Source organism: Neomonachus schauinslandi, chromosome 12 (genome assembly GCF_002201575.2).
Source record: "Neomonachus schauinslandi chromosome 12, ASM220157v2, whole genome shotgun sequence".
Lineage (NCBI taxonomy): Eukaryota > Metazoa > Chordata > Mammalia > Carnivora > Phocidae > Neomonachus > Neomonachus schauinslandi.
In genome coordinates this window covers 43,342,854-43,369,118 of record NC_058414.1, presented here as the reverse complement: position 1 = coordinate 43,369,118, position 26,265 = coordinate 43,342,854, and the positions used below count along the sequence as shown (strand labels likewise).

The following is a 26,265-nucleotide window of genomic DNA, read 5'->3' as shown; positions in this document are numbered from 1 at the left end:
GTTGGTTAAGCGACTGCCTTCGGCTCAGGTCATGATCCTGGAGTCCCGGGATCGAGTCCCGCATCGGGCTCCCTGCTCGGCAGGGAGTCTGCTTCTCCCTCTGACCCTCCTCCCTCTCATGCTCTCTGTCTCTCATTCTCTCTGTCTCAAATAAATAAATAAATAAATAAATCTTTAAAAAAAAAAAGGGAGAGGGACTTCAAAAGCATTTAGTAAATAGTATGGTAGGAGAATAAAGATTATAGCACTGAAGTCTCTGAGAATATCATGAAAACTATAAAATAAACACAACATCAGATCATCTTGAAAGGGCTGTTACCATTTAGCCTGCAACAAACACATTTATCAAAGGCACATTTCATCCAACCAGGGAGCTGAAATGTAAATTATACTGAGACTATATAGGCAGCACAGACTCTAGAGCCAAACTGCCTGAATCTGAGTATCAGCTCCACTAGTTTCCAAAGCTATGCAAGTTTGGGGAACTTACTCAGGTTCTCTACGGCTTAGTTTCCTCAATTCAATGGAGATAATAATACTCTTTAGCTCACAGGATAAGGATTAAGTGAGTACATATATATGGTGCCTGGTACATATTATTTAAGTGTTTTATTACAGTTGTTGTTATTGTTTGCATATAGAGAGCATTTACAATTCCCTAACAACTGAGCCAACCCCTATACTTGCATTTATCTCATTTAATCCTCCAACAACCTAAGGGGTAGGTATTGGTGATTATTGCTATTTTACAAATAAGGAAACTAAGCCACAGGAAAGATAAGGGCAGAGTTAATAATAACAGAAACAGGTGTCAAACCCAGCTGAATGGCTACAAATCCTCAAACTAATCATTTGTTACATAATACTGTCCCCCCAAATGTAGAAAAATACTGAAATTTAATAAAATTTAGGCTCTTCACATAAATCTAGCAGGCTTCTTTTTAAAATACCCAATGTTAAAAAAAAAATCAAGTTGAAGAATAACTAAAATGGAATAATTTCTTCACATTTCAAGACTCATTTTAGTATATCTTTAATTAGAAGTTCCTTTGTTAAAAAAAAATTCAATCACACTTGTTAAAAATGGTATAGTTCATTTAGAACCAGTAGATATTGGGACCACTGCAATGGGATTTTACAATGGAAGAGAAAGATGCAGCTCAACTCTAAGTACAGCATGGGCAAGTGGGAATTTATGGCCCAGGAAAAGGGTGGGAGTCAGTGGATGAAAAATCACTAAGAGGCAACATCAAAGATAAGGGGAGATTCTAGCTAAACCAACCAAACAGGATTGTTGCTGAAGCTAGCCCAGGTAATGAGACATCCCCTTGGGGAAGGTGGAGGATGAGGAACCTGATCAGGTATCTAGGATGATCAGATATCAAGGGGGGGGTTTGATTGAATGAACTTACAATCTAACCTTACACCTAAAGGAGCTAGAAAAAGAACAAAAGAAGCCCAAACCAGTAGAAGGAAGGAAATAATAAAGACTAGAGCAGAAATAAATGAAATAGAGACTAAAAAAAAAAAAAAAAGTTTTAACAGATCAATGAAACCAGAAGCTGGTTCTTTGAAAAGATAACAAAATTGTAAATCTTTAGCCAGACTCATTAAAAAAAAAAAAAAAAAAAAAAACAAAAAAGAGAAAAGACAAAAAAAAAAAAAATCAGAAATGAAAGAAAAGTAACAACCAACACCACAGAAATACAGGGGATTATAAGGGAATATTATAAAATATATGCCTACAAATTCAATAACCTAAAAAAATGGATAAATTCCAAAACTGAATCAGGAAGAAATAGAAAATTTGAACAGACTGATTTCTAGCAATGAAATTGAATAGGTAATTAAAAAAACTCCCAGCAAGCAAAAGTCCAGGACCAGATGGCTTCACAGGTGAATTCTAGCAAACATTAAAAGAAGAGGTAATACCTATTCTTCTCAAACTATTCCAAAAAATAGAAGAGGAACGAAAGCTTCCAAATGCATTCTATGAGGCCAGCAATACCTTGATACCAAAACCAGATAAAGACAAAAACAAAAAAAGAAAACTACAGGTCAATATCTCTGCTAAACATAGATATAAAAATCCTCAACAAAATATTACCAAACTGAATCTAACAGTACATGAAAAAAATCAATCACCAGGATAAAGCGGGATTTATCTCAGGGATAAAAGGGTGGTTCAATTTTCACAAATCAATGTGATACATCACATTAACAAGAGAAAGGATAAAAACCACATGATCATCTCAACGATGCAGAAAAGGCATTTCACAAGGTACATCCATTCTTGATAAAAGTTCTCAACAAAGTAGGCTTAGAGGGAACATACCTCAGCATAATAAAGGCCATAATATGAAAAACCCGCTAACATCATAATCAATGATGAAAAAGTGAGCTTTTCCTCTACGTGCAGGAACAAGAATGTCCACTCTTGCCACTTCTTCAACACAGTACTGGAAGTCCTAGCCACAGCAATCAAACAAGTAAAAGAAATAAAAGGCATCCAAATTGGTAAAGAAGTAAAACTTTCACTATTTGCAGATGATCCTATATATAGAACCCCCTGAAGACTCCACCAAAAAATTACTAGAACTCATATATGATTTCAGTGAAGTCACAGGATACAAAATTAATATATCAGTTGCATTTCTCTACAATAATAATTATCAGTTGCATTTCTTTACACTAATAATGAACAGAAAGAGAAATTAAGAAAACAATCCCATTTACAATTGACCAAAAATAATAAAATACAGAGGAATAAACTTAACCAAGGAGGTGTACTCTGAAAACTATGAAACACTGATGAAAGAAACTGAAGACAACACAAATGAAAAGATATCTCATGCCCATGGATTAGAAGAACCAATACTGTTAAAAATGTCCATAAGCAATCTACAGATTTAATGCAATCACTATCAAAATACCAACATTTTTCACAGAACTAGAACAAACAATCCTAAAATTTGTATGGAACCACGAAAGACCCCAAAGAGCCAAAGCAATCCTGAGAAGGAAAAACAAAGCTTGAGTATCACAATTCCAGAGTACAAGTTATATTACAAAGGTGTAGTAATCAAAACTGTACGGTACTGGCACAAAAGTGGATACATAGATCAATGGAACAACATAGAGAGTCTAGATATAAACCCAAGCATAAATGGTCAATTAAACTGCAAAAAGAGGTCATGATATACAATGGAGAAAAGATAGCCTTTCAACAAATGGTGCTGGGAAAATGGGACAACTACATGCAAGAAAACCAAAACCAAAAAAACCAAAAACAATGGACCATTTCCTTACACTATGCACAAAAATAAACTCAAAGTGGATTAAAGACCCAAATGGGACACCTAAAACCATGAATCTCCTAGAAGAAAACATAGGCAGTAATTTCTTTTACATCAGCCTTAGCAACGTTTTTCTAGATATGTCTCCTCAAGCAAGAGAAACAAAAGCAAAATTAAACCATTGAGACTACACCAAAATAAAAAGCTTTTATACAGTGAGGGAAACCATCAACAAAAGCGTAAGACAAACTACATGATAGGAGAAAATATTTGCAAATAATATATCTGATAAGGGGTTAATATCTAAAATATATAAAGAACTTATACAACTTAACACCAAAGAACCAAATCATCTCATTAAAAAATGGGAAGAGGACCATTTTTCCAAAGAAGACATACTAACGGCCAACAGACACATGAAAAGATGCTCAACATCACACACCATCAGGGAAATGCAAATCAAAACAATGAAATATCACTTCACACCAGTCAAAACAGCTAAAATAAAAAAGATTAGAAATAGTAAGTGCTGGCAAGCACTTCTGGAGAAAAAGGAACCCTCATGCACTGTTGGTGGGAATGCAAATTGGTGCAGACACTGCTGAAAACAGTACGGAGGTTCCACAAAAAATTAAAAACCGAATTACCTTATGATCCAGTAATTCCACTGCTGGGTACTTACCCAGATAAAACAAAAACACTAATTTGATAAGATATATGCACCCCTACGTGTACTACAGCATTATTAACAATAGACAAGATATGGAAGCAAGCCAAGTAAATAAATATCTATCAACAGATAAATGGGTAAAGATGTAGTGTGTGTGTGTGTGTGTGTTGTGTGCATGAATATAAATGAATGAATATGAATATTACTCAGCCATAAAAAGGAATGAGATCTTGCCATTTTCAACAATATGGATGGACCTACCATCCATGGACCTACCATGGGTATTGTGCTAAGTGAAATAAGTCAGAGAAAGACAAATACCATATGATTTCACTCACACTTGGAATTTTAAAAAATACAAAACAAATGATAAGACAGAGAAAGAAAAAACAAAAAAGCAGACTCTTAAATATAGAGAACAAAATGGTGGTTGCCAGAGGGGGAGTGGGTGGGGGGATAAGTGGAATAGATACAAAGGACTAACGGTACACTTACCATGATGAACACTGAGTAATTTATAAAATTGTTAAATCATTAAATTGCACACCTGAAACTAATATGAAAACACTATATGTTAATTATACTTCAGTAAAAAAATAAATTAAAAAAAAAGTGGGGCACCTAGATGGCTCAGTCAGGATCCAGCCCCCATATCAAGCTCCGCACTCAGCGGGGAGTCAGCTTCTCCCTCTCCCCTTGCCCCTCCTCCAGCTTGTGTGTTCTCACTCTCTCTCCCTCTCTCAAATAAATAAAATCTTAAAAAAAAGAGAGAGAGAATACTGTTTAAGATTTTCATGCTCCTCCAAATTCATCCACGTTTTCAACAAAAAGCTAATCATAATCCCAGTAAGCTGTTTCGGTCCTTAAAAAAACTGTAGTTAAATATACATAACATTATCCCTTTAACCATTTTTAAGTGCACAGTTCTAAGGCATTGAGTAGATTTATATATTTTTTGAGAGGTGGGGGGAAAAGGAGGGGCAGAGGGAGAGGGAGAGAATCTTAAGCAGGCTCCATGCCCAGAGTAGAGCCCCATGCTCATCTCACAACCCTGAGATCATGACATGAGCCAAACTCGAGTTGGACACTTGACTAAGCCACCCGGGCACCATGGTATTAAGTACATTTATACTGCTGTGCAACCATCATCATCATCCATCTCCACTTTTCATTTTCCCCAACTGAAACTGTACCCTTTAAACAGCATAAGGTCTTCAAGGTTCATCCACATTATATCATGGGTCAGAACTTCCTTACTTTTTAAGGCTGAATAATATTCCATTGTATGTATATTCCCTAATTTATTTATCCATTCATCCATAAATGGATACTTGGGTTGCTTCCACCTTTTGGCTATTGCCTCTAATGCTGCTATGAATACGGATGTACAGTGTCTTAAGTCCCTGCCTTCAATTCTTTTGGACATATACCTAGAACTGGAACTGCTAGATCATATGGCAATTCTGTTTTTAATATTTTGAGGAATTGCTATACTGTTTTCCTTATGGTGCATGTCATCAACAGTGCACAAGGGACCCAATCTCATCAAATCATCACCAGCACTTGCTAATTTGTTAGTTTTAAAATAGCCATTCTAAATGTTTGAAGTGGTATCTTGTGGTTATCATTTGAATTTCTCTAATGATGAGTGATGTTGATGATCTTTTCATGTGTTTGTTGGTTGCTGTATATCTTTGTTGGAGAAATGTCTATTCCAGTCCTTTGCTAGTTTTTAATCATGTTTTTTTGTTTTGTTGATGAGTTGCAGTTCTTTATGCATTCCCAATTATTAATTCCTTATCAGATATACGATTTGCAAATATTTTCTCCAATTTTGGGGGCTGCCGTTTCACTGTTGATACTGTCCTTTGATACCCAAAAGTTTAATTTTGAATAAAATCCAACTTATCTATTTTTGTGGTTGTTGTTGCTGCCTGTGCCTTTTATGGTATTATATACAGGTTTCTTTTTTTTTTTTTTTTTAATGAAAATGGACAAGTGTTTCTGACATATGTATTAAATGCAAAGGAACTACAAGCACAAAAAAATGTACTATAAGGCTTCAATAATCAAGGCAATTGGTACTGGCATAGGAATAAATACATAGCTTAATGAAACAGAATACAGTTTTTAAAGGACCCACATTTATTTTTTTTTTTTAAGATTTTATTTATTTGAGAGAGAGAGAACGAGCAGTGGGGAGGGGCAGAGGGAGAGGGAGAGAGAAGCAGACTCCCTGCTGAGCAGGAAGCCTGATGTGGGGCTCCATCCCAGGACCCAGAGATCATGACTTGAGCTGATGGCAGATGCTTATCGACTGAGCCACCGAAGCGCCCAAAAAGGGCCCACATTTAAAAAGGCAACTGATTTTTTTTTTAATTTTTCATTGTTATGTTAATCACCATACATTACATCATTAGTTTTTGATGTAGTGTTCCATGATTCACTGTTTGTGCGTTAACACCCAGTGTTCCATGCAGAACGCGCCCTCTTTAATACCCATCACCAGGCTAACCCATCCTCCCACCCCCCTCCCCTCTAGAACCCTCAGTTTGTTTTTCAGAGGCAATCATCTCTCATGGGCCAATTGATTTTTAACAGGGACACCAAAGCAACTTAATGTAGAAAGCCAAGTATTCTCAATAGATGGTGCTGGAAAACTGGAAACCCACGTGAGTTAATAAATCTTCCTTAACTCTACCTGAGATCACAAACAAAAAGTAATTTCAAATGGATCACATATCTCAATATGAAAGTTAAAGTTATAAAGCTTCTAGAAGAAAATGAAGGTGACAATCTTTGTAACCTGGACCTAGGCAAGGGATTCTTAGATAGGAAACAAAAGCAATAATCATAAAAGAAAAAGGTGCTTAACTGGACTTCAGCAAAATTAGTAGCTTCTGCTCTTTAAATGATACCATTAAAGACATGAATAGGCAAGCCATGAATAAGGAGAATATGTTTAAAAACATTTATTTATAAAAGGACTTACATCCAAAATATATTAAAAACTCCTACAACTCAATACTAAACATATAACACAATCTTTAAAAAAAAAAAAAAAATGGGCAAAAGAATTAGTTCTCAAAGACATGCAAATAGCCAGAGAGTGCATGAAAATGTACTCAACATCCCTATATATGATATATATATATATAACAGAGTAATGTAAATTAAAATCACAGTGGGATACCCTCACATACCCATTAAAACAGCTGATATCAAATAAAAACTAAACATATCATTTACATGAAATTCTACAAGAGGCAAAACTAACATAAGGTTGAAAAGAATAGCAAAATGAGTGCCTTTGAGAAGACTGATTGCGGAAGGGCACAGCTTCTTGGAACTGATGAAAATGTCCCGGATCTTATTAGAAATGGGAGTTTCATGAGTGCATACTTTTCTGGAAAGCTATCAATTTATTCACCTAACATTTATGCATTTCATTGTAGGTAAGTTATTACCACCCTCCAAACACACATAAACAACACTAGTGAACTTAGCAGATTTAATTTTTGTAGTTGTTTGGGTTGGCAATCTAAACTGAAGCAAACAGAGAACTATTGGACATGATATTTTTAAATAAATTTTAATAAATGGAAACAGTATTTCCATGAAACTGTTTAAGCTTGTTTCATCATTTCATTATTACGTTAGAATTTACAATTTTAGGGACACTGAATTGTTGTTTGTCTATGTAATTGACATAGTCTAGATTTTAAAACACTGAAACATGTATGATTGAGTTTCTACTTAGAGATAGCCATTTTTTTACTTTTAATTTTCTGTTATCTGCATCCAAATAACTAACATTGTATTTCATCAAAATCATCTACTTTTAAGACAAGGATAATGTATTTTAAAACTTTTTTTCCTACTTATCTTTAATAACAAGGGGAAAAAAAACATCTTTGTAAATCAGACTGATTTCTTTATACATTCTAGCATTATTCATATATTAAATTAAATATTGTCATTCTTAGTTTTATGCCTAGTGTTAAGCTTATCCAATTAAGTAGCTTTTTAAAAGTTAATACAATTAAACCAAGTTTTCAAGAATAAATTAAGCTTTCAAAACTAAAGATGACCTCATAAAGTAGTATCTTTTTTAAAGACATCAAAAGGTTAAAAATCAACTGTGTGTTAAACAAAATGGAAATTTATTCTCAAAACAGGGACATAATTAAGTATGTTAAACACTCCAGAATACAGCAGAAATAGGTGTTCTTAATTTTACTGAATTTTAATTTTGCTTAAGTATTAGATGATGTTATTATTCACTAATCATACCAGAATTTCCATGAAAAGCAACTGTTTCTATAGTTGTTACTAAAATTATATATAAAAATTTAAAAGGACAGTTAAAAATCTAAGAAGATAAAATTTCAAAGAGGTCATAATTATGTTCCTTTGTTTACATTTTCAAATAATTCCTAAGGCTTCATCAGTTTGGATTTAGAATCCCAGACATTTCTTCCCTTTTGATGTGAACCCTATTAAAGGAGTTAAGCAGCATATTTCTTCAGGCTATGAGTTACAGGAAGTCCATACGTCTTCTGAGAAATCTTGATAGGTTGCTCTACTTTGTTTTTTTATATTAAATCTAACATAAAAACTAGTAAGATTTAATATCTTGGCAATGATTCCTTAATGCAACTTCCTACAAAGTGTGTAAGCCACTAACCAACATGATTGGCAGGGGAGGGGGGCGAGGGTTCAGTAACTTGGAGCGAGAATGTAAAGCTGTACGAGGTTACGTGAAACAGACTATGGCCTTCAAGATGGTTATACTTTCAAGAGAGAAAAGCCAAGTTAAACATGTACCAGAAAGAGTAGCAGCCAAACTTGAAGAAAGGTATATCACAAAGCTATAAGCGTGACATGAGGATACATTTTACCACACATATCTGAAAGAAATAATTAAAATTCAAGCTTTGGAAGTAGTCCTTTAGAATAAAGTAATTTTATAGTACTAACTAACCACTGACTCAGGAATACAAGACAAAACAAAATAAAACAAAAACCTAAAACCTATCCTTGAAATTGCTGGTAGAGACAAAGAATAAAAACAGAAGTTTGTCCAGAAATGTCTTTGTACAGGGAATGTCTGTTTTTCATACATTGAAAGTTATCAGAAGACATAAATAATTTTAAAACTTGTAGTTGTTTCCAGGTTTTAATTTATAATTATCCAAATAATACAAAAACCATCACTTACAATCATGATATTCCTACATGAGTATACGAATTTTATCAAGAATGATTATTATGTGATAAACCGCACAAGAAACAGTAAACTAACATGTGTGTAATCAAAATAACTCATTCTATTTGTTTTAAAAAAGATACCAATTGCAATTTTAACTGCTTTAAAAAAAATAACGCTAGGTTTCATTTTTTAAAAATATTTTTTTAAAGATTTATTTATTTTAGAGAGAGTGCACATGAGGGGGGTTGGGGGCAAGGAGCAGAAGGAGAGGGAGAGAGAAACTCAAGCGGACTCTGTGCTGAGCATGGAGCCAGACATGACACAGGGCTCAATCCCACAAACCATGAGATCAGGACCTAAGCCAAAACCAAGAGTCAGATGATCAACCACTGAGGCGCTCCTCACTTTTTAAAGAAATTTAAAACAATCCATTTTTAGTGATCTGATGTTCTATGAGTATAGTAACAAGTTATAACTAATCTTAGCTTTACTATCTAGTCTAATAAAATCTCTGCAAGAAAACAACCGTTCAACTATGACACAGGTAATCTAATAAGCCTCCACACATTAGAACAAAATGGGTAATTAAAAAAAAAAAAACCTGAGTAATCAAAGAGACTAATATCTGAAATAAAAATCTGATAAATATGAATTTTTGCTGGTGGTCCTAACAGCTTATGATACAATCAAATTTAGTTAAGAGGGAAGCACTCGGAAGCCAGATGTTTAAAATGTGAAATAAATAAAAGTGCCAATAATATTGTTAAGAGAACAAACAGACATCCTAATCTTATAACCAAAGTGATTCAGTATCTATATAATTTGCCATATACTCAAATAAGGAGGAGAATACAGTAAGCATTTAATAGTGTGGACTTAGCTATAAAAGTAAAATAGCTTCATAGATCATTTCCTACACTCAATGCTTCTGAGTAAAGGACACAATACAAAATAAAATTAAAGATACTATTTAAGGAGATCGATGGATTCTAGGGTTTTTTTTAGTTTTAGGAAAACTTTTTTCTCTCTCCTATCTCCCATTAAGTAATAAAATGTGTCACACTGAGTTTACACAGTTAAGCTAAAATTTGAGGTCTAAAAGTTTGGTCTTATTCCTAATCTGATAGCTTGATAAAGACTTAGAAGAAAGGCACAGCGACATCTAAAAATTTATCTTTTGCAAATCAAATATGATCAAGGAGAGAGATCACTTCATTTGTTTGTTACATTGATGTATCAACTAACTAATCTCAAGATCTGTAGTTCCTATTTCTTTACCTTTTACACAGAAAAAATTCATCCCCTATTTTTTAGTGACATAAAAGCAATTTTCCTTTACTAAGCCTTCTAAACATCTTCATCAAATACTTATATTTAATGACCAATTTGTTCTAGGAATAAATTATAACAGTAAAAGTTTTTTTTTTATTAATTCAGCAAAGAATGATCAGTCATTACTTATACGAAGTAGTCATTCATTTACCAAGCATTTACTGAGTATTAATTGTTCCAGGAACTGTGGAAACAAAAACCAGTAATATATCACTACATGGCCATATCTACCTCAAACAAAGAACATCCATCACAAAGAGATAAATACCTAAAAAGACTTCAAAATAGAGTTTCAATTTGGCTTTAGCATTAAGAAATATGCATTTTTAATTGGAAATTTCCCACATAATTTTTAATTAAATTTCAAAAGCAGATGCAAAATGGAAGGACTATTTTTTAAAAATTTGTAAGATACTGTAAACCATCTTTCTATTTAGGACCTTGATTACTGTCAGATTTCCCATGTCTAGTGGAAATAGTTGAGTCTAATCATTTTAGAGAACATGTTTCAACAAATTCAACAAAAACAGGGCATGCACATTCTCTGAAAGGCAAAAATAAGCATGTATTATTACTAAAACATATTTACCAATTGGAACCCTTATTTTGGAGCCCACATATATGCATCCTTTGTACGACTAAATAATACCACTACCCTACTATTTTATATGGAAAAATATTTATCACTCAGTAGTTACTCATTTAAGTCCCTAATGGAACAGAGTATAATTTTGATCATGTATAATAAAGAGAAAAACTGAGACACAAAAATGCTAAATTACTTGCCGAAGACCTGAGAAAAACTTAGAGGCAAACCAAAAATAACAGCTGGAACCTAATATCACAGTTAACGTATTAAATGAAGTCAATTTCCCAATGATATTAAAAAATTACATGTGTAAATTCACATATACACATATACAAATAACTGAAAAAGCCAGGAAAATAATTAAGAAGGATTTTTTTATATAGCCTGAATTACATAGAGAAGTGTGGTTTCAAAATCAAAGCTACTAAACAGCAGGTTCTAGTGAGTCACATACATTAGTTCAAAGGAACTTGAGAAAATAAATATAGTATATTCAGTAAAATATTAAATTACCACCAAAGAAGTTTATAAGAGAACCTAATAGACATACATAATAAGTATAATATATCTCTGACTAAGCACTGAAATATATCTTTAGGAAAAATAAAGTCTACTTTAAAATGTCTTAAAATTAAAGTTAAAAAATAGCATGTGTACATAATATTTAAAATGCAACTTAATCATGAAAGTGTAGACTTTGGGGGGGATGATTTGCAAACAATAATGGTGCCAATTACAAAATAAAAGAGATGTTAGAGGAAATGGCCAATATTAACTTATGAGACTGCCTTTTTAAACACATGAAATTCTACATAAAAAAAAATTCTTCTTTAACCCAAGAGCAATAGTGCTTAAACTGAATATGTATTTTTTTACAGAAGAATCACATTATAACCATAAAACATTTTATGGCATTGCTTTATATCCAACTTATTTTATCCTCAAAAACATTAATATATATTTATAAAACATTTAATTCCCTCTTCATTACCTCTTTAAAACCTTTGCAGAAAATCTGTGATGTTGTCTTCTTAAGGCAAAACCAAGGAAGACTTTGTATATTCATCATTTCTAGAGTAACAAAAATATCTTTACCTTCTGGAAGACTTTCCACAAAATCCCAGACACTGGCACGTTATAATAATGCAATTAGGAATGGAAATTTTATAACAGAAATTAATTAAATAAATGATAGGAAAGGCTAATACTATTTTAAAAATCTCATCAAGAATCGAAGAAAGATTGTACCTACTTTTTTTTAATGACAAAATAATGATGTGTTGGAGATGCTCTTGTTATAGTTTTAAAATAAAAATTGAACTTATGTCCAAGGTTCTTTGAAATATACGACCAAGCAAATAAAATAAATAAATAGAAACCTGGTAAAAATGTATAGGTCCTACACCAAAACTGTCACGAATCAGCTTCCTATCTTGAAAAAATAAGAGGATTGATATTTACATAGTTTCAAATAATTAAAGAGAAAATAACCAGTTCTCTAAGTTTTTAACTACTGTTTCAAATTGATCATGTCCCATGATGCAACCCTCAACCCCAAGGGGATTTCCTTTAGATTGAATTTTTGTTCATTATATAAGACTGTTTTATGGGGTTTTTTCTTTTATTTATTTTTATTGTTTTATGTATTCCATCATGTTATGCTTATGGTTGGGATTTTTTTTTTTTTTTTTACATAAAGAAAATTGTACTGTGGTCAGAATTATTCATGTGTATCTTCTGATACAGGAACTACTCTATTCTAAATTTAAATGAGTTTCATCTCCAGGAGAGCTCTCATGACATTCTATATGTATTACTTCAGAGAACACTGACCAAACATGATAGACCTTCTTAACTTTGTGGAAGCACTTTGTATTTCTTCACTGGAATTTTTATTTTCTCCTTATTTTCTTTAATGATAGTATAAAAAACTCATAAAATTTAAGACTGCACGCCTTTATTTGATGAATTAAAACAAACAGAAATTAGTTTTTAATGACAAATAAATGACATCATTTTGGAAGCAAATATTTAACATCATTTAACAGTGCTAATATACCTTTTAACAACTCACTCTTTTTGAAACATTTAATTTCTGTGCCCTCAGTTAATTTCACGGCTTTATCAAAAGACAATTTTTGAAAGAAATCAGAAATGGTTTCCTTAACATACTAAAAGACTATGTGTCACTGTCCTTTGAAAGAATGATACTACTTTTAAATTAGATCTCCTTTTGCTGCTCACCCACTTCACCCATTCTCCATCTCACCCAGGGCTTTGAATAATTTCTTCATCTCAGCAAAAGAGGCAAAGGCTAAAATTAGCAGTCTCTGGACCCTCAGGAATAGCCACTGTGCAACATCAGCTGAGATTCCTGATTAGCATTATGTCTGATAAAAAAAAAAAAAAGTACCAAAGCAAAACAAAGAAACAAAGAAGAAAACAAAACAAAAAAACAAAATCTATCTAGGCCATCTTTTCACCTTTCTTTATTTCATGAGAGAAGCATTTAACACATTCGTTTTGATAAATGGTAAGGAAGTGCTAATGAAGCTCTTGTCATTAAAAAAGAATCCTTTTTATCATTATTACTAATAAACTTCAACTTTTATAATATGTAACAAGTTAGTAATTGTATTGTTTTATGAAATAAAATAATAATCTTCGCACAAAGATCAAATTATTTTTGTGGCCTCTACATACAGAGCATTACCAACTGCTCTTGTCAAGAGAAAATTGTTTCTTGTGTTCAAAATCCAGATTATCACTCTTAATTACACCTAAAGCCAGAGAATAACCATGTGTGGCAGGTTAATAAGTGGATGAAATCTGTTTCTGAACTATTTCCACTAAATAAGATTTTAAGAAAGGTCCTATACTGTGATTTTTTTCCCCCATTATATCTGTGATGAGAAAATGATGAAGATGGAACCTTAATCCCCTAAAGACAAAGTCTCAGCATGCAATTTACCTGACAAGATTTTCATTGTCTCCAGTTCCCTTGCAAGTTGCACATTCAGTTCGCAAATCTTCAGCCTTAGGCTTCTTTTGTAACACAGACTGCCTTTGCCTTCTCTCTCTAGGAATTCTTTCCTGCCATACAAAGGAAAAAAACCAAAACATAAAACAAAATCAGGATATGAGGAAAAAAGAAGTAATTTAAGCAAGAAAGTTTCTCAAAGTTTAGACTGTGTAAAAAATGCTTAACTTATTCCAACCTCATGTTTTTCTTCCTCAGGAATGAAGCTTCGCTTTCGTCCTCTGGTTCTCTAAGGAAAAAAAAAAAATTCCACAAAAATATCTAATGTGTAATTAATAATAAAAATAAATATTCTCTGTTAAATGTTACTGCTTAACTTAAGCACTTGGAAAATTAGTATTTCTAATTAATACTGTATTGCTCTAGTGCACTATGTTACAATTTATGTCACAAGAGATAAAAACATGACAAATTAAATGCACTTTATAAGCGCTTTACTTTTAAATTACACAACTACCCGATAGGAAAAGTAAGTTCTTCAAAATCAGCTGGAATGACTTCTCAACACTTCACACATGTCACACAATTATGATTTATCCAGAGCATTTAAACTTTCGTAACTTATATGACTTCTATAGCCAAAATGCTAAACCTGGACTCATACTACTTCTAGTACTCCTGTGTGTGTGTGTGTAGAGTATATACATGTTTGTATAACATAACCAATTTTTAACTTCCATCAAAAAGTGGGAGTAAAGGATCTCAGATGTCCCCAAATCCTAAATGAAATAAAACTAAAACTCGGGTTCCACGCTGGGCATGGAAATGACTTAAAAAAAAAGAAAGAAAAAAGAAAAAAAACAACAAAAAAAAACCTAACTAAAACATGGTATAAACGACTTATTTTACACTATTTAGTTGAAATTTTACATCCTATATATCAGAACACATTTACCATTTGAACGATGACATCTAAATGTTAAAAGTAATAAAAATACAACAGTATTTGCATACAATATGTTCAAAATCTCCACCCACATTGCACAGCCTCTGTAGATTTATAATCCGTGTGTGCAGACCATAGTTCTTTAGAGACTGAAAGAGAAAGGAGGCACCATTCCCACAAATTCTTTTGTCTGACTGCTAAGATCAAGGAACATTCCCAAATAATCCTAAACAGAATTGATGTCCAGTACAAGTACCCTGATGTTTTCCTAAATTTCTGTCATTTCAACTCTTAATAATATTGACTCCCTTGTTATTTAATACCATGGCTAATTGCATACTGTTTAATCTGCCCAAAGATAACCAACAGTTGACTAAATTAGTCATTCAAAAGAAGTAATTTTATAAACTATGTCTTCATTTACATTTGTATTGCTAATCAGTATGTTCTAATTACACTATGGAATAAGTTGGAATAAGTAAGACTATATCTAGGAAACGGCTTTAAATGCAGGCCCTACATATGGCTATTCTTACTTCTAAAAAACAACACTGAGCCTTGCTCTTCAAAATATCAATCATAGCTCATAAGCACTGGCATGCCCTGGGAGTTTGTCGGAAACATCGAAGCTCATGCTCACTTCACCATACTGAATTAGAATCTGCCTTTTAACAAGATCTGCAAGTAAATTATGCACACATTAAAGTCTGAGAACATCAGTGTAGAAGAGTCCTTAATACTGACAACACTTATCCAAGTTCTACCTAAAACCTTGAGGCTAGCTCTTTACATATTCATCTTTCCTCTCTGTGACATTCCTGTCCTTTATGCTTCAACTTCTGTCCTCTGACACAATTCATCATAAAACTGGTAAGAACCATGCCATATTCATCATTCTATACCCAATTAATCTTAATACAGTATGTATTACATAAAAGCTCAATAAATTTGTTTTAATAAAATAGTAAGTGGTTAGATTAAAACTCATAAATAATTATACTAGAGAATGCAAATGATAAAAGAGTCGACAAAATGGATAAATTACTGTTCCCTTTGCCAGTAATCTATTTTTCAATTTGCATAATTTATGCATAAGGGCATTTCAGTCAGGTGATCCAAATAACCGATATCAAAGGGAAAATATTCAGGGCATCTGGCTGGCTCAGCTGGAAGAGCATGTGACTCTTGATCTTGGGGTCATTAGTTCGCCATGTTGGGTGCAGAGGTTACTTAAATAAAACTTTATAGAAAAAGGGGGGGAATATTGAAATGACTCATTTCAGTTCTATAAACATCTAAGAATGGTCAAAAGGCCTCACACATTTTCATATTTCTCTTCATTCAACGCATCTTTAGGTAATGAAGTAGCAATTCAGTTTACTACTTCATTTAGTAATAAACTACTATTACTAGTTGGGTGGTTTTTTTTTTCACAGAAGTCAACTACTACTAGTTTTTTTAAATTATCTAACCATTGAATTTTTGAAGTACATATATTAATTTTTGAACTACTTTATCTAGTAGCAAAGTACTACTAATTTTTGAATCATCTAATCATTGAATTAATTTTTGAAATAGATGTGAATGCTCTAAGTTCATGTTCTCAATTCTTTTGAAGATATACAATAATTTACCATTTCTTTATTGGGGGAGGAGGGAGAAGGAGAGAGGGAGAGAGGAGGGACAGAGGGAGAGAGAGAATCTTAATCTTAAGCAGGCACCATGCCCAGCAAGGAGCCTGACGCGGGGCTCAATCTCACAACCCTGAGATCGTGACCTGAGATGAAATCAAGAGTCAGATGCTTAACTGACTGAGCCACTCAGGCACCCCAATAATCTACCATTTCTTATTAATACTTTAAACCTTTAAACCTCTGGTATGATTCCATCAATTCGAAGTTTCTAATATCTATACCGAAATTAGTATCATACAGCATAATGCCAATAAGTGACAATGACAGTTACATTTCTCTATAAATTTCTTCTATGTATGTCTTATTAAAGTGCTATTTTTAAAGTGAATATATTTATAATTATCTAAAACAGTCATTTTCAATTAAGTACATTTATTATCAAATGATAATCATTGATGTATTCCTGTGGTAATTTTAAATGACTAAACAATTTCCAGCCAGAAAAACAGAAGTGTTAAAAGCAATATGAAATTATAGCCTCTTGGAGTTCTGAAAAAGCAGTCCAATGAAGTGACCTAATTATCACACAGCTGGTAACTGACAGAAGTAAACTGCAAACCCAGGTATCTCAACTCTGAATTCAGTGATTTTTCTTGCCTGCCAAATCTAAGGTTAATAGTATAATGCAAGTAGAGATGAGTAAAATTATGACGAGAAAGCAAATCTCTTATTCTGACTTGAATACTTAAATAAACTCTAACACTGTGATGCCTAAAGGAAGAATTCTTCTATTCTGAAACAAGTAGAGACTTTTACCCAATGAAGAGGAGACCTCAATACCTTAAATTGACACTATATTCTACCCAGTTTGGTATTTTATACAGTACAGTGACTAACATGATCCATTACCAAAGTAAATTACAGCAAGCATCTTCTTTGGCATTTACCATACCAGTAATATTTCCAAAGGAAAAAAAAAAAAAAAGGAAAGAAAAGAAAAAGAGGATTTAATCCAAACACAACTTTTCATAAATACCAAGTCCTCCAACCAGGAAAATACTGACAGTTCTGGGTTTTCTTTCCTTTTTTTTTTCTTCCTAGTTTTAATAACGTGGCAGCAACTGTAAGTATGAGAATTCATGACTGCCTACAATCACAATAGACAAGATATCTTAAACACGGTGTCCCTGAAAGAATCCGAAAATGTTAAGAGGAATTAAAAGAAGGAAGAAATTATGCAAAAAGGAGTAACAAAAACGTTTGGCTCATCCAACAAAATTCAATTATCCAAAAGCTTGCCCCATCTTAGATATATAGAAGTATTCATAACTGGGTGGTCATTTCATGATAATACATGAGGCTGACACTATTTTAGAAGCAAAAAAATAAATAAAGCAGCAGGGTAAAAATAGCATGTGGAAAAGGAAGAATTTTATTTATCAAGTATATGTTTTAGAACTTAACACAAATGTATTACCTCTAAGTTCCAAATGACTGAGGGTTCAATTGCAAATTGTGCTTTCTTTTGTAATTATTAAGGTATTAAGAGTGAATGAAAATTTGAAACTCGCTCCAAAACTTGACATATTTCTATTTTTTTTCTGTGTTATTTTGTAAGAATTTTATTCGCCTAAGGAACAAGAACAATCTGTGCTGCATAGATCACTTGGCTCTTTATCTGCCTATGGTACATTTTCTTGAAAACAGAAGGTGATAAAATATCCACAAAGACAGTAGCATGGTATTACAGACAATGTATATAAGTTAAAAAGGAATAAAGTATTTTAGCTATCATCACTTTAATAGTTTATTCATCTGAAACAAATAATTAAATGTTTCAATAACTTTACTCTTTTGGACTAGAAAACCTGTAACAAATTTTAATTAATTCTTTAGCGCTGGGGTTATTTTAATTTATGATGAAGTTAGATGCATGATGATTTTCTCAAGGTTGGACTGATTCATTTGACAAATGAACTAAATTTAAAACTAAAAAACAGTGCCTCAACATCTTTGATATCACTAAGATGGGTTTCACATATTCATTGTGTACTGTTTTCCCTAAATTTAAAATGGATCTTTTTTATGACAGTTAATAAATAAGCTGTATGTGGTTACAAGAAACATAAGGAATGCCTCCCTATGTAATTTCTATACAAAAAGACAAATGTTTCTTCATGAACAAAATTCCAAATTCAATGTTAATTAGGACAATTAGGTCAAACCTTGAAAACCTCTGTCAAGCTAAAATTCAGATTTATGCCGAGGAATAAATGCCAACAGCTGTGTGGCAGTTATACAAAAATCCTTCAACATATTTTTAATTTTTCAACATAAGTTTATATAATATAAAATTCCTTAAAAAAAACAAGTATATGTTTTCCAATTATAAAATATATTGAACACAGTCATATATTAAAACTCATAAAATATTTAAAATAAAATGTACATATAAACAATGTGAATAAAGCACCATCTGTTTCTATTGGCTACTGGCATATAACAGATGGAATGGTGATCACCAAAAGTGATTGTTTTCCTCTCTTGTCATTTTATTTTTTACTAACAGGGTTAGGAAAATATGTTGAAGAATAAAATAATGACCAATTTTTCTTAACACTCTAAATTAAAATAACTGCAAGCCTAAAAGTAGAAAACAAATTATACATTTTATAAATTAATAAACATTCCTATAAAACCCTTCTCAAGAATAATGGTATATTCAAAATAAGTAAAATCCTGAAGCTTTGCCTATTATTTGTTCTTATTCCACACTTGAGGAAGTAAATAAAAACGACAGATTTCCAAGGGGCAAAAAGCACAGCAGGAGCCTTTAGGCTCTGAATAGTAGTATTTGAGCTAAGGATACCCATAGTAGATCTCTTCCAAGTGAGCCAAAGTGAGTTAAATATAGTCCAGTTCACCACAAAAATTGCAAGGCTTTCTTCTAAGGATCTATAACAAACAGAGGTTACATAATCTGTTTAGTACCTCAGAGGTCACCTTGAGTCTAATAAGAGACTCAGTAACTCTGATATCTAAAGCCTCCATATATAACCCTTTCTTCCCAGAACTGCAATAATTTATTTTTAAAAAGTATAAAGATAACAAGTAAGTTAAGAAACAATGCACATTAACCATTAGTCATTTCAATAGGGCTGAGTCCAAACATTTCTATGTTTCCACTAAACTAGCATCAAAACTTATACATACACACACACATACACACACACAAAACATATTCTAGTTTCTTGAAGTCTTAGGACTTAGGTTCTAACTTTGTTAAATAGGCCTCTGTTTTGCATGTGTAAAATTAGTTTAAAAACAAATGTAATGGAAGTAACATCTAGGATATTTGATTATCTCTCAAATGAAGAAAGCCACTTGGAACAGGCTATTGACTTAATACTGTTAAGTCAGATGGAAAACAGTTTAAATGTGTGTTTAAGCCTTTTTTCAAATGATCTATAACAACAGGTGCATCCTGAAAGACAATATTGTTTTAGCCAAAGCTAGTAAAAGCTATTTTTGACTTTTTATTGCATTATTTTCCAAAAAAAAAACGGAGATCTATAAAACAAAATAAAATGTATGAGATAGGAAAAAAGATGTACAACTTCAAAGAGAGTAAATGATGATGCATGTGTGTAAAGGACTATGAGAAGACAGGTCCCATTAAGTCCTTTGGCACTTGTATAAAAGATGAAAAGTCACTAGATAACATAAAGTGTAAAGAAAACGAAAAGAAAATCTGAAAGCTTTCAAGTTACATTAAAGTCATTAGAAAATATGCCAAAAAGTACAAACATCAATTTTAAAGTAACTTCAAAAGGGACACAGGTAAACTAATTTATATTTTCTTCAAAAGTAATTACCTTGCATAAAAGCAAGTGAAAAGCTTCCACAGAAAAAATAATGCAGAGAAAATGTCTAAATAACAAGGTACTTACACAAAAGTATCCCGGGCTGCCTTTGAGTAATTCTATAGTTTCGTCAATGAAATATGATTAATATATTAGGAGAAAAGGACCAATTCCCTTCCTAACAATAAGGAGCTAGAAAAAAAGACTCTTCCAAAGTACACTAGCTTCAGATGTATAGCCATGGTGAAAGATGGAAAGAACTGAAATACTAAGTACCTGCTGTGAACCAAACCCTGTAGAAAGTAAAAGAAATATAGTAAACAGGACAGTTCCTATCCACATGGGAGTTCATGTCCATGAGTCTACAGATACCAAACAAATAATTACATGAATAATTATTTATAAATATGGTATATTGCAACTAATGTGAAGCATAAAAATAAAATCATATAATACTCATATCTTTCAAAATCGAAACTACAGTCAAATTGTTCTTAAATTTAGGAGTAAGTCATTTTTAATACCATTAATAAGGATATAAAACTCAACATTCACCTTAAAGATGGGTATAGAGAAAAGGCCTAACAAGAAAAAATTTCAAAAAACACATTTAAATGGCAACTCTCAGGCAGGAATGGAAAAAAAAAAAAATCAGAATGGCAATAGGATGAAAGAATCAAGGATGGTAGCAAAAGCATTACTAAAATTACTAAATACAGGATCTAAGTAACATACTGGAATTTTAAGTGAAGGCAAGAGGTATGTGGGTAACTATGCTGCTCGATAATTGTGACAATAAAATGGCTATTAGACTAGGAATGTAAAGAAGGATCCATGACATACTGAGGTCAAAGGAATTGGAGTTTAGTCATGGTTATTTCACATACATCTTAAAATTAAAATTAAGTATTTGTTCATATAATCCCTTCTCTTTACCCAATTTTGGAAAACCCTTCACAAAATATCCCTCATAGTCATATAGCTTCAACTATTCCAAAGAACTAGGCAGCATGTTCCATAGTTAAGACATTTCTAATGGTTGGTCCCAGTTTTACTGTCTGAACTTAACCTAGCATTCAGGTAACAAGTATTTACAAATAAACAGCCAGGTCTCTATTATGTAAAGGGTCTCTGTCCATTTATTAAGCTAACAACTACAAAAAAATTAATTCCAATTGTGATAAGGGCAGCAAAAGAAAATAGTGCTATGGCAATAATCTTTTTTTTTTTTTTAAGATTTTATTTATTTGAGAGGGAGGGAGGGGGAGAGAGAGAGAGGGAGAGAGGACGTGCACGAACACACACATGAGCAGGGGGAGGGAGAAGGAGACTCCCCACTGAGCAGGGAGCCCTAGGCAGGGCTCGATCCCAGGACCCTGGGATCATGACTTGAGCCGAAGGCAGACGCCTAACAAACTGAGCTACCCAGGCACCCCAGCAATAATCTTTCAATTATTCCCCAGAGCATCTTTCTGGAATTTCATCATATTATCACATTAGGTTTATCTTGCCTAGTTCATACAAACTAAAATTAGGGATGAGGGCCATAATAATAGAGGATTACTTAAAGCTTTACAACAGATGTGTAATTTCGGTCATTTTTCATTTGTTTAAGAGTCCAACTTTTTGAAACATCATTTTAGCACTGTTACATGGTACAGATAAGAGAGAGGGAAAAGGGGCTGCATCATTTTTTTTTCTTTTTTAAATATAATCAGTGTCATTAGCCAGCGAAGAAATACAAATCAGTCAAAATGAGATACTACTTTACGCCCACTAGGATTATTATATCAGAAGGAGAGACAATAATAAATGTTGGTGAGTATGTAGAAAAACTTGGGTCCTCATACACCACTGCTGGTGAGTATAGAAAATTATATGTCCAGTTTAAAAACCAGTCTGGCAGTTTCTCAAATGCTAAAATGAGAGTTACCATAAGACCCAGCAATTCCATTCCTAGGTATACAACCAAGGTAAGTGAAAAATTCACGTTCACACAAAAGCTTGTACATGAATATTCATAGCACATGATTTTAACAGCCAAAAGGAAAAAAGAAAAAACAGAAACAAACCCACAAATGTCCATCAAGTGACAGATGAATGGATGAATTTAAAAATCTGGTATAGCCATAAAATGGAGTATTATACAAAAATCAAAAGAAATGAAGTACTGATAGGGTGCCTGGGTGGCTAAGTCATTAAGCATATGACTTCGGTTCAGGTCATGATCCCAGGGTCCTGGGATTGAGCCCCACATCGGGCTCCCTGCTCGGCAGGAAGCCTGCTTCTCCCTCTCCCACTCCCCCTGCTTGTGTTCCTGCTCTCGCTATCTCTCTCTGTCAAATAAATAAATAAAATCTTAAAAAAAAAAAGAAAAAGAAATGAAGTACTGATACATGCCATAACATGAATAAATCCTGAAAATATTATGCTAGGTGAAAAAAATCCAGTCATAAAATACTATTTTTTATTCCATTTAAAAAAAGATTTTATTTATTTGAGAGAGAAAGAGAACACGCGCACACAGAGGGAGAGGGAGAAGCAGACTCCTCGCTGAGTGGAGAGCCCAATGTGGGGCTAGATCCCAGGACCCTGAGCTGAAGGCAGACAACTTAACCGACTGGGCCACCCAGGCATCCCTATATTATTCCATGTATATGGAATGTCCAAAATAGGCAAATATACAGTGACAGAAAGTAAATTAGTAGTTGCCAAGGCCTGAGGTTGGGAGAGTGGTGAATGGAGTCACTGCTAATGGGTATAGGGATTTTGGCGGGTATTTGAGGTGGGGCACGGCAATAAAAATGTTCTAAAATTGGTAATGGCTGTACACAACTCTATGAATTGACTAAAACCCACTAAATTACGCAACTTTAAATGAGTGAATTGCATGGTATGTGAATTGTATCTCAGTAAAGCTGTTATAAAAAAATCATTCATAAGTTGATCAAGTTAATTTTAATTGTAACAAACTTTACAGAATAATGAACCAATTCTCCATTACCGCATAAATGATTAATTTTTACATTTAACTTACACCTAAATAAAACTAAAATGCCTTTCAAAATTATTTCAACATCCATCAGTATTGAAAAAACTTATTAAGCGCTATAAAATTCACCTACTGACTCTACATCATTTAATGATATAAAACATTTGAGTATGAATAAACTACTGTACTACTGGAACTTTCCAAAAATATGAAGGAATGTGTCATTCGTTTCCAACATACATGGCTTCAAGTAAAAAATATATAGTATTATAAATCATTGTCCCATTTTAATTTTAAATGTGAAAAGAAATGTACAAGTTACTCTATATTAGTTTCTATTACTGCTATAACAAATTATCATAAACTCAGTGGCTTAAAACAAAACAAATGCACTCTTACAGTTCTGACATGGGTGCCACTGGGTTAAAATTAAGGTGCTGACAGGGCTGCATTTCTTTCACAGGGCTCTAAGGGGAGAATCAGTTTACTTGCCTTTTTTATCTCCTAGAGGGTGCCAACATTCCTTTCTCATGGCCCCCTTCTTCCATCTTCCAAGGAAGCAATGCTGCATCATCTTTCTAACCCCTTGTCTGTAGTCACATCTCCCTCTTATTTACAACCTCTTCTTTTTAATGAGTCATTTTTTTTTTTAAGATTTTATTTATTTGAGAGAGAGAGAATGAGAGAGAGCACATGAGAGAGGAGGGTCAGAGGGAGAAGCAGACTCCCTGCCGAGCAGGGAGCCCTATGTGGGACTCGATCCAGGGACTCCAGGATCATGACCTGAGCCGAAGGCAGTCGCTTAACCAACTGAGCCACCCAGGCGCCCCTACAACCTCTTAAGTACTTATATGATTAGACTGGGCCCACATTGGACAACTCTGGTTAACCTTCCATCTCAAGGTCTATAACCTTAGTCATACCTGCAAAGTTCCTTTTGCTATATAAGAGAACATATTTACAGGTTCTGAGGATTAGGACATGGACATCTTTGGAGGGCCATTATTCCACTTACCACACTGTGGAAATCACTATATAGGTAGGAAATAAAATGTTACTTTGGGTTAAAATTCAGTAACATAAAAGTATAAGGGATTTCACTCCTTCTCTATACTGTCAAGAGATTACTCCTTTCCCACCAGACACAGGAGGCCTATCCTCTGGAGAAAAATAACCAGACAGACTCTGGACAATGGATTATCAGGCACAGAGAAGGGAGCAGTGACGTAACAAACAGAAATCAGTAAGTTTACATGGAATTCTGCTCTCTGAACTGTGAGATCTTTAGCCCCCTTCTCCTCACCTGTCCAGGAGTCTGGCAGTCAAAATTATACCTACCAGTTAGGAGATGAGAGAATACTTCTACTGAATGGATGTGGAAAAAAACTACTGATACTGACATTTAAGATGTTCTTGAAGAAAAAGCCCCCGATCATAAAATCAGCCCTATAGGGAAAACAGCCTCACATAAATTTAATTACCATTAAATATATGAGTGCACATCTAAGGATCCCCAGTCATCTGAAAGCTTCGACATGAAAGAGACAAACATGAACAGAACTAGGAACCCAGAGGAAACAGACAATGAAGGATTAAAAAAAAAAAAAAAAAAAATTGAGAAGTAATTACAATGAATATTCCTAAAGAGGTAAAAGAAGTTTTTGCCATCATGAAATAAGAACATCTGTTATTAAAAAGAACAATGAAAGTACACATGCATCCCCAAATCAGAAATTTAGTAAAAGAGTTGGAATATAAAGTTGAGAAAATCTCCCAGAAGTAAAAAAAAAAAAGAACAATATGATAGAAAAAAATATTAGAGGGATGCCTGGGTGGCTCAGTCGGTTAACCATCTGCCTTCGGCTCAGGTCATGATCTCAGGGTCCTGGGACTGAGTCCCGCTTCTCCCTCTGTCTGCCTCCTCTGCCTGCCGCTCCCTTTTCTTGTGCTCTAACATAAATAAACAAAATCTTAAAAAAAAAAGAAAAGAAAAAAAATATTAGAGAACTAATCTAGCAGCACCAAAATACAATTAGTAGAAGTTCCAGAAAAAGAGAACAGAAAAAAGATAAAAATTATCAAAGAAATAACAAAAACTAATTTCTCAGAACTACAATACATGAGTTTCTAGACAGAAAGGATTCACTAAGCTCCCAGAGATGAATAAAGATGTACCACACCAAGCAAGGTCCTGAATTTTACCACTGAATACACTGGAAAATAAGAAAATGCTAAGAGTTTCAAGACAGATGATAAAATGAGTTTAAAAAGCAGAAAGCAATACTGACAGCCAGGAGTCAGTCAAGTGGTGCTTTAAAAAAATGTAATATTTTATACACAACCGTATTATTAATGAGCATAAAAAACTAATTTTCAGACATGTAATATCTCAAAAATTTACCTCTCACTAACCTTTACTAAATAAATCATTGAAGAAGTTGTCCCATCAAGATAAGGGACTAAATGAAAAAAAAAAAAATTAGATGCAAGCAACAAAAAATTCCACCTATGAAAGTTTAAAAGGAAGTCCTATGATGATGATGAAGCAAAGTCCAAGGATGACATAGAAAAACCAGTTCAGATTAGAGCTGGAGGAGAAAGGGCTCTGGAGGAAATATTTAAGAAATTATTTGACCTGGCTGACTATATCAAAAACTGTGTATATAGGAAGGAAGGAAAGAAGGAAGGAAGGAAGGAAGGAGGAAAGGAAGGAAGGAAGGAAGGAGGAAAGGAAGGAAGGAAGGAAGGAAG

The 26,265-nt window shown here is 33.3% G+C and overlaps 1 protein-coding gene across 4 annotated transcripts in view; it reads right to left on the bottom strand.

Annotated features, from left to right (window-relative positions):
- The window catches only part of PHF14 (PHD finger protein 14), a 196,217-nt gene that overhangs the window by 86,180 nt on the left and 83,772 nt on the right, over positions 1 to 26,265 (bottom strand). Inside the window, exons 15-17 of one of the 4 annotated variants that reach the window (XM_021689511.1) lie at positions 14,318 to 14,368; positions 14,071 to 14,192; positions 12,117 to 12,170 (exon numbers count right to left, since the gene is read on the bottom strand). In XM_021689511.1, coding sequence (XP_021545186.1) covers positions 12,131 to 12,170; positions 14,071 to 14,192; positions 14,318 to 14,368 — 213 coding nt within the window. In that variant the 3' untranslated portion in view covers positions 12,117 to 12,130. Of the gene's footprint in view, positions 1 to 12,116; positions 12,171 to 13,338; positions 13,490 to 14,070; positions 14,193 to 14,317; positions 14,369 to 26,265 lie in introns of those variants that run through there. The other 3 variants (XM_021689510.1, XM_021689509.2, XM_021689513.1) reach the window with 3 other exon arrangements.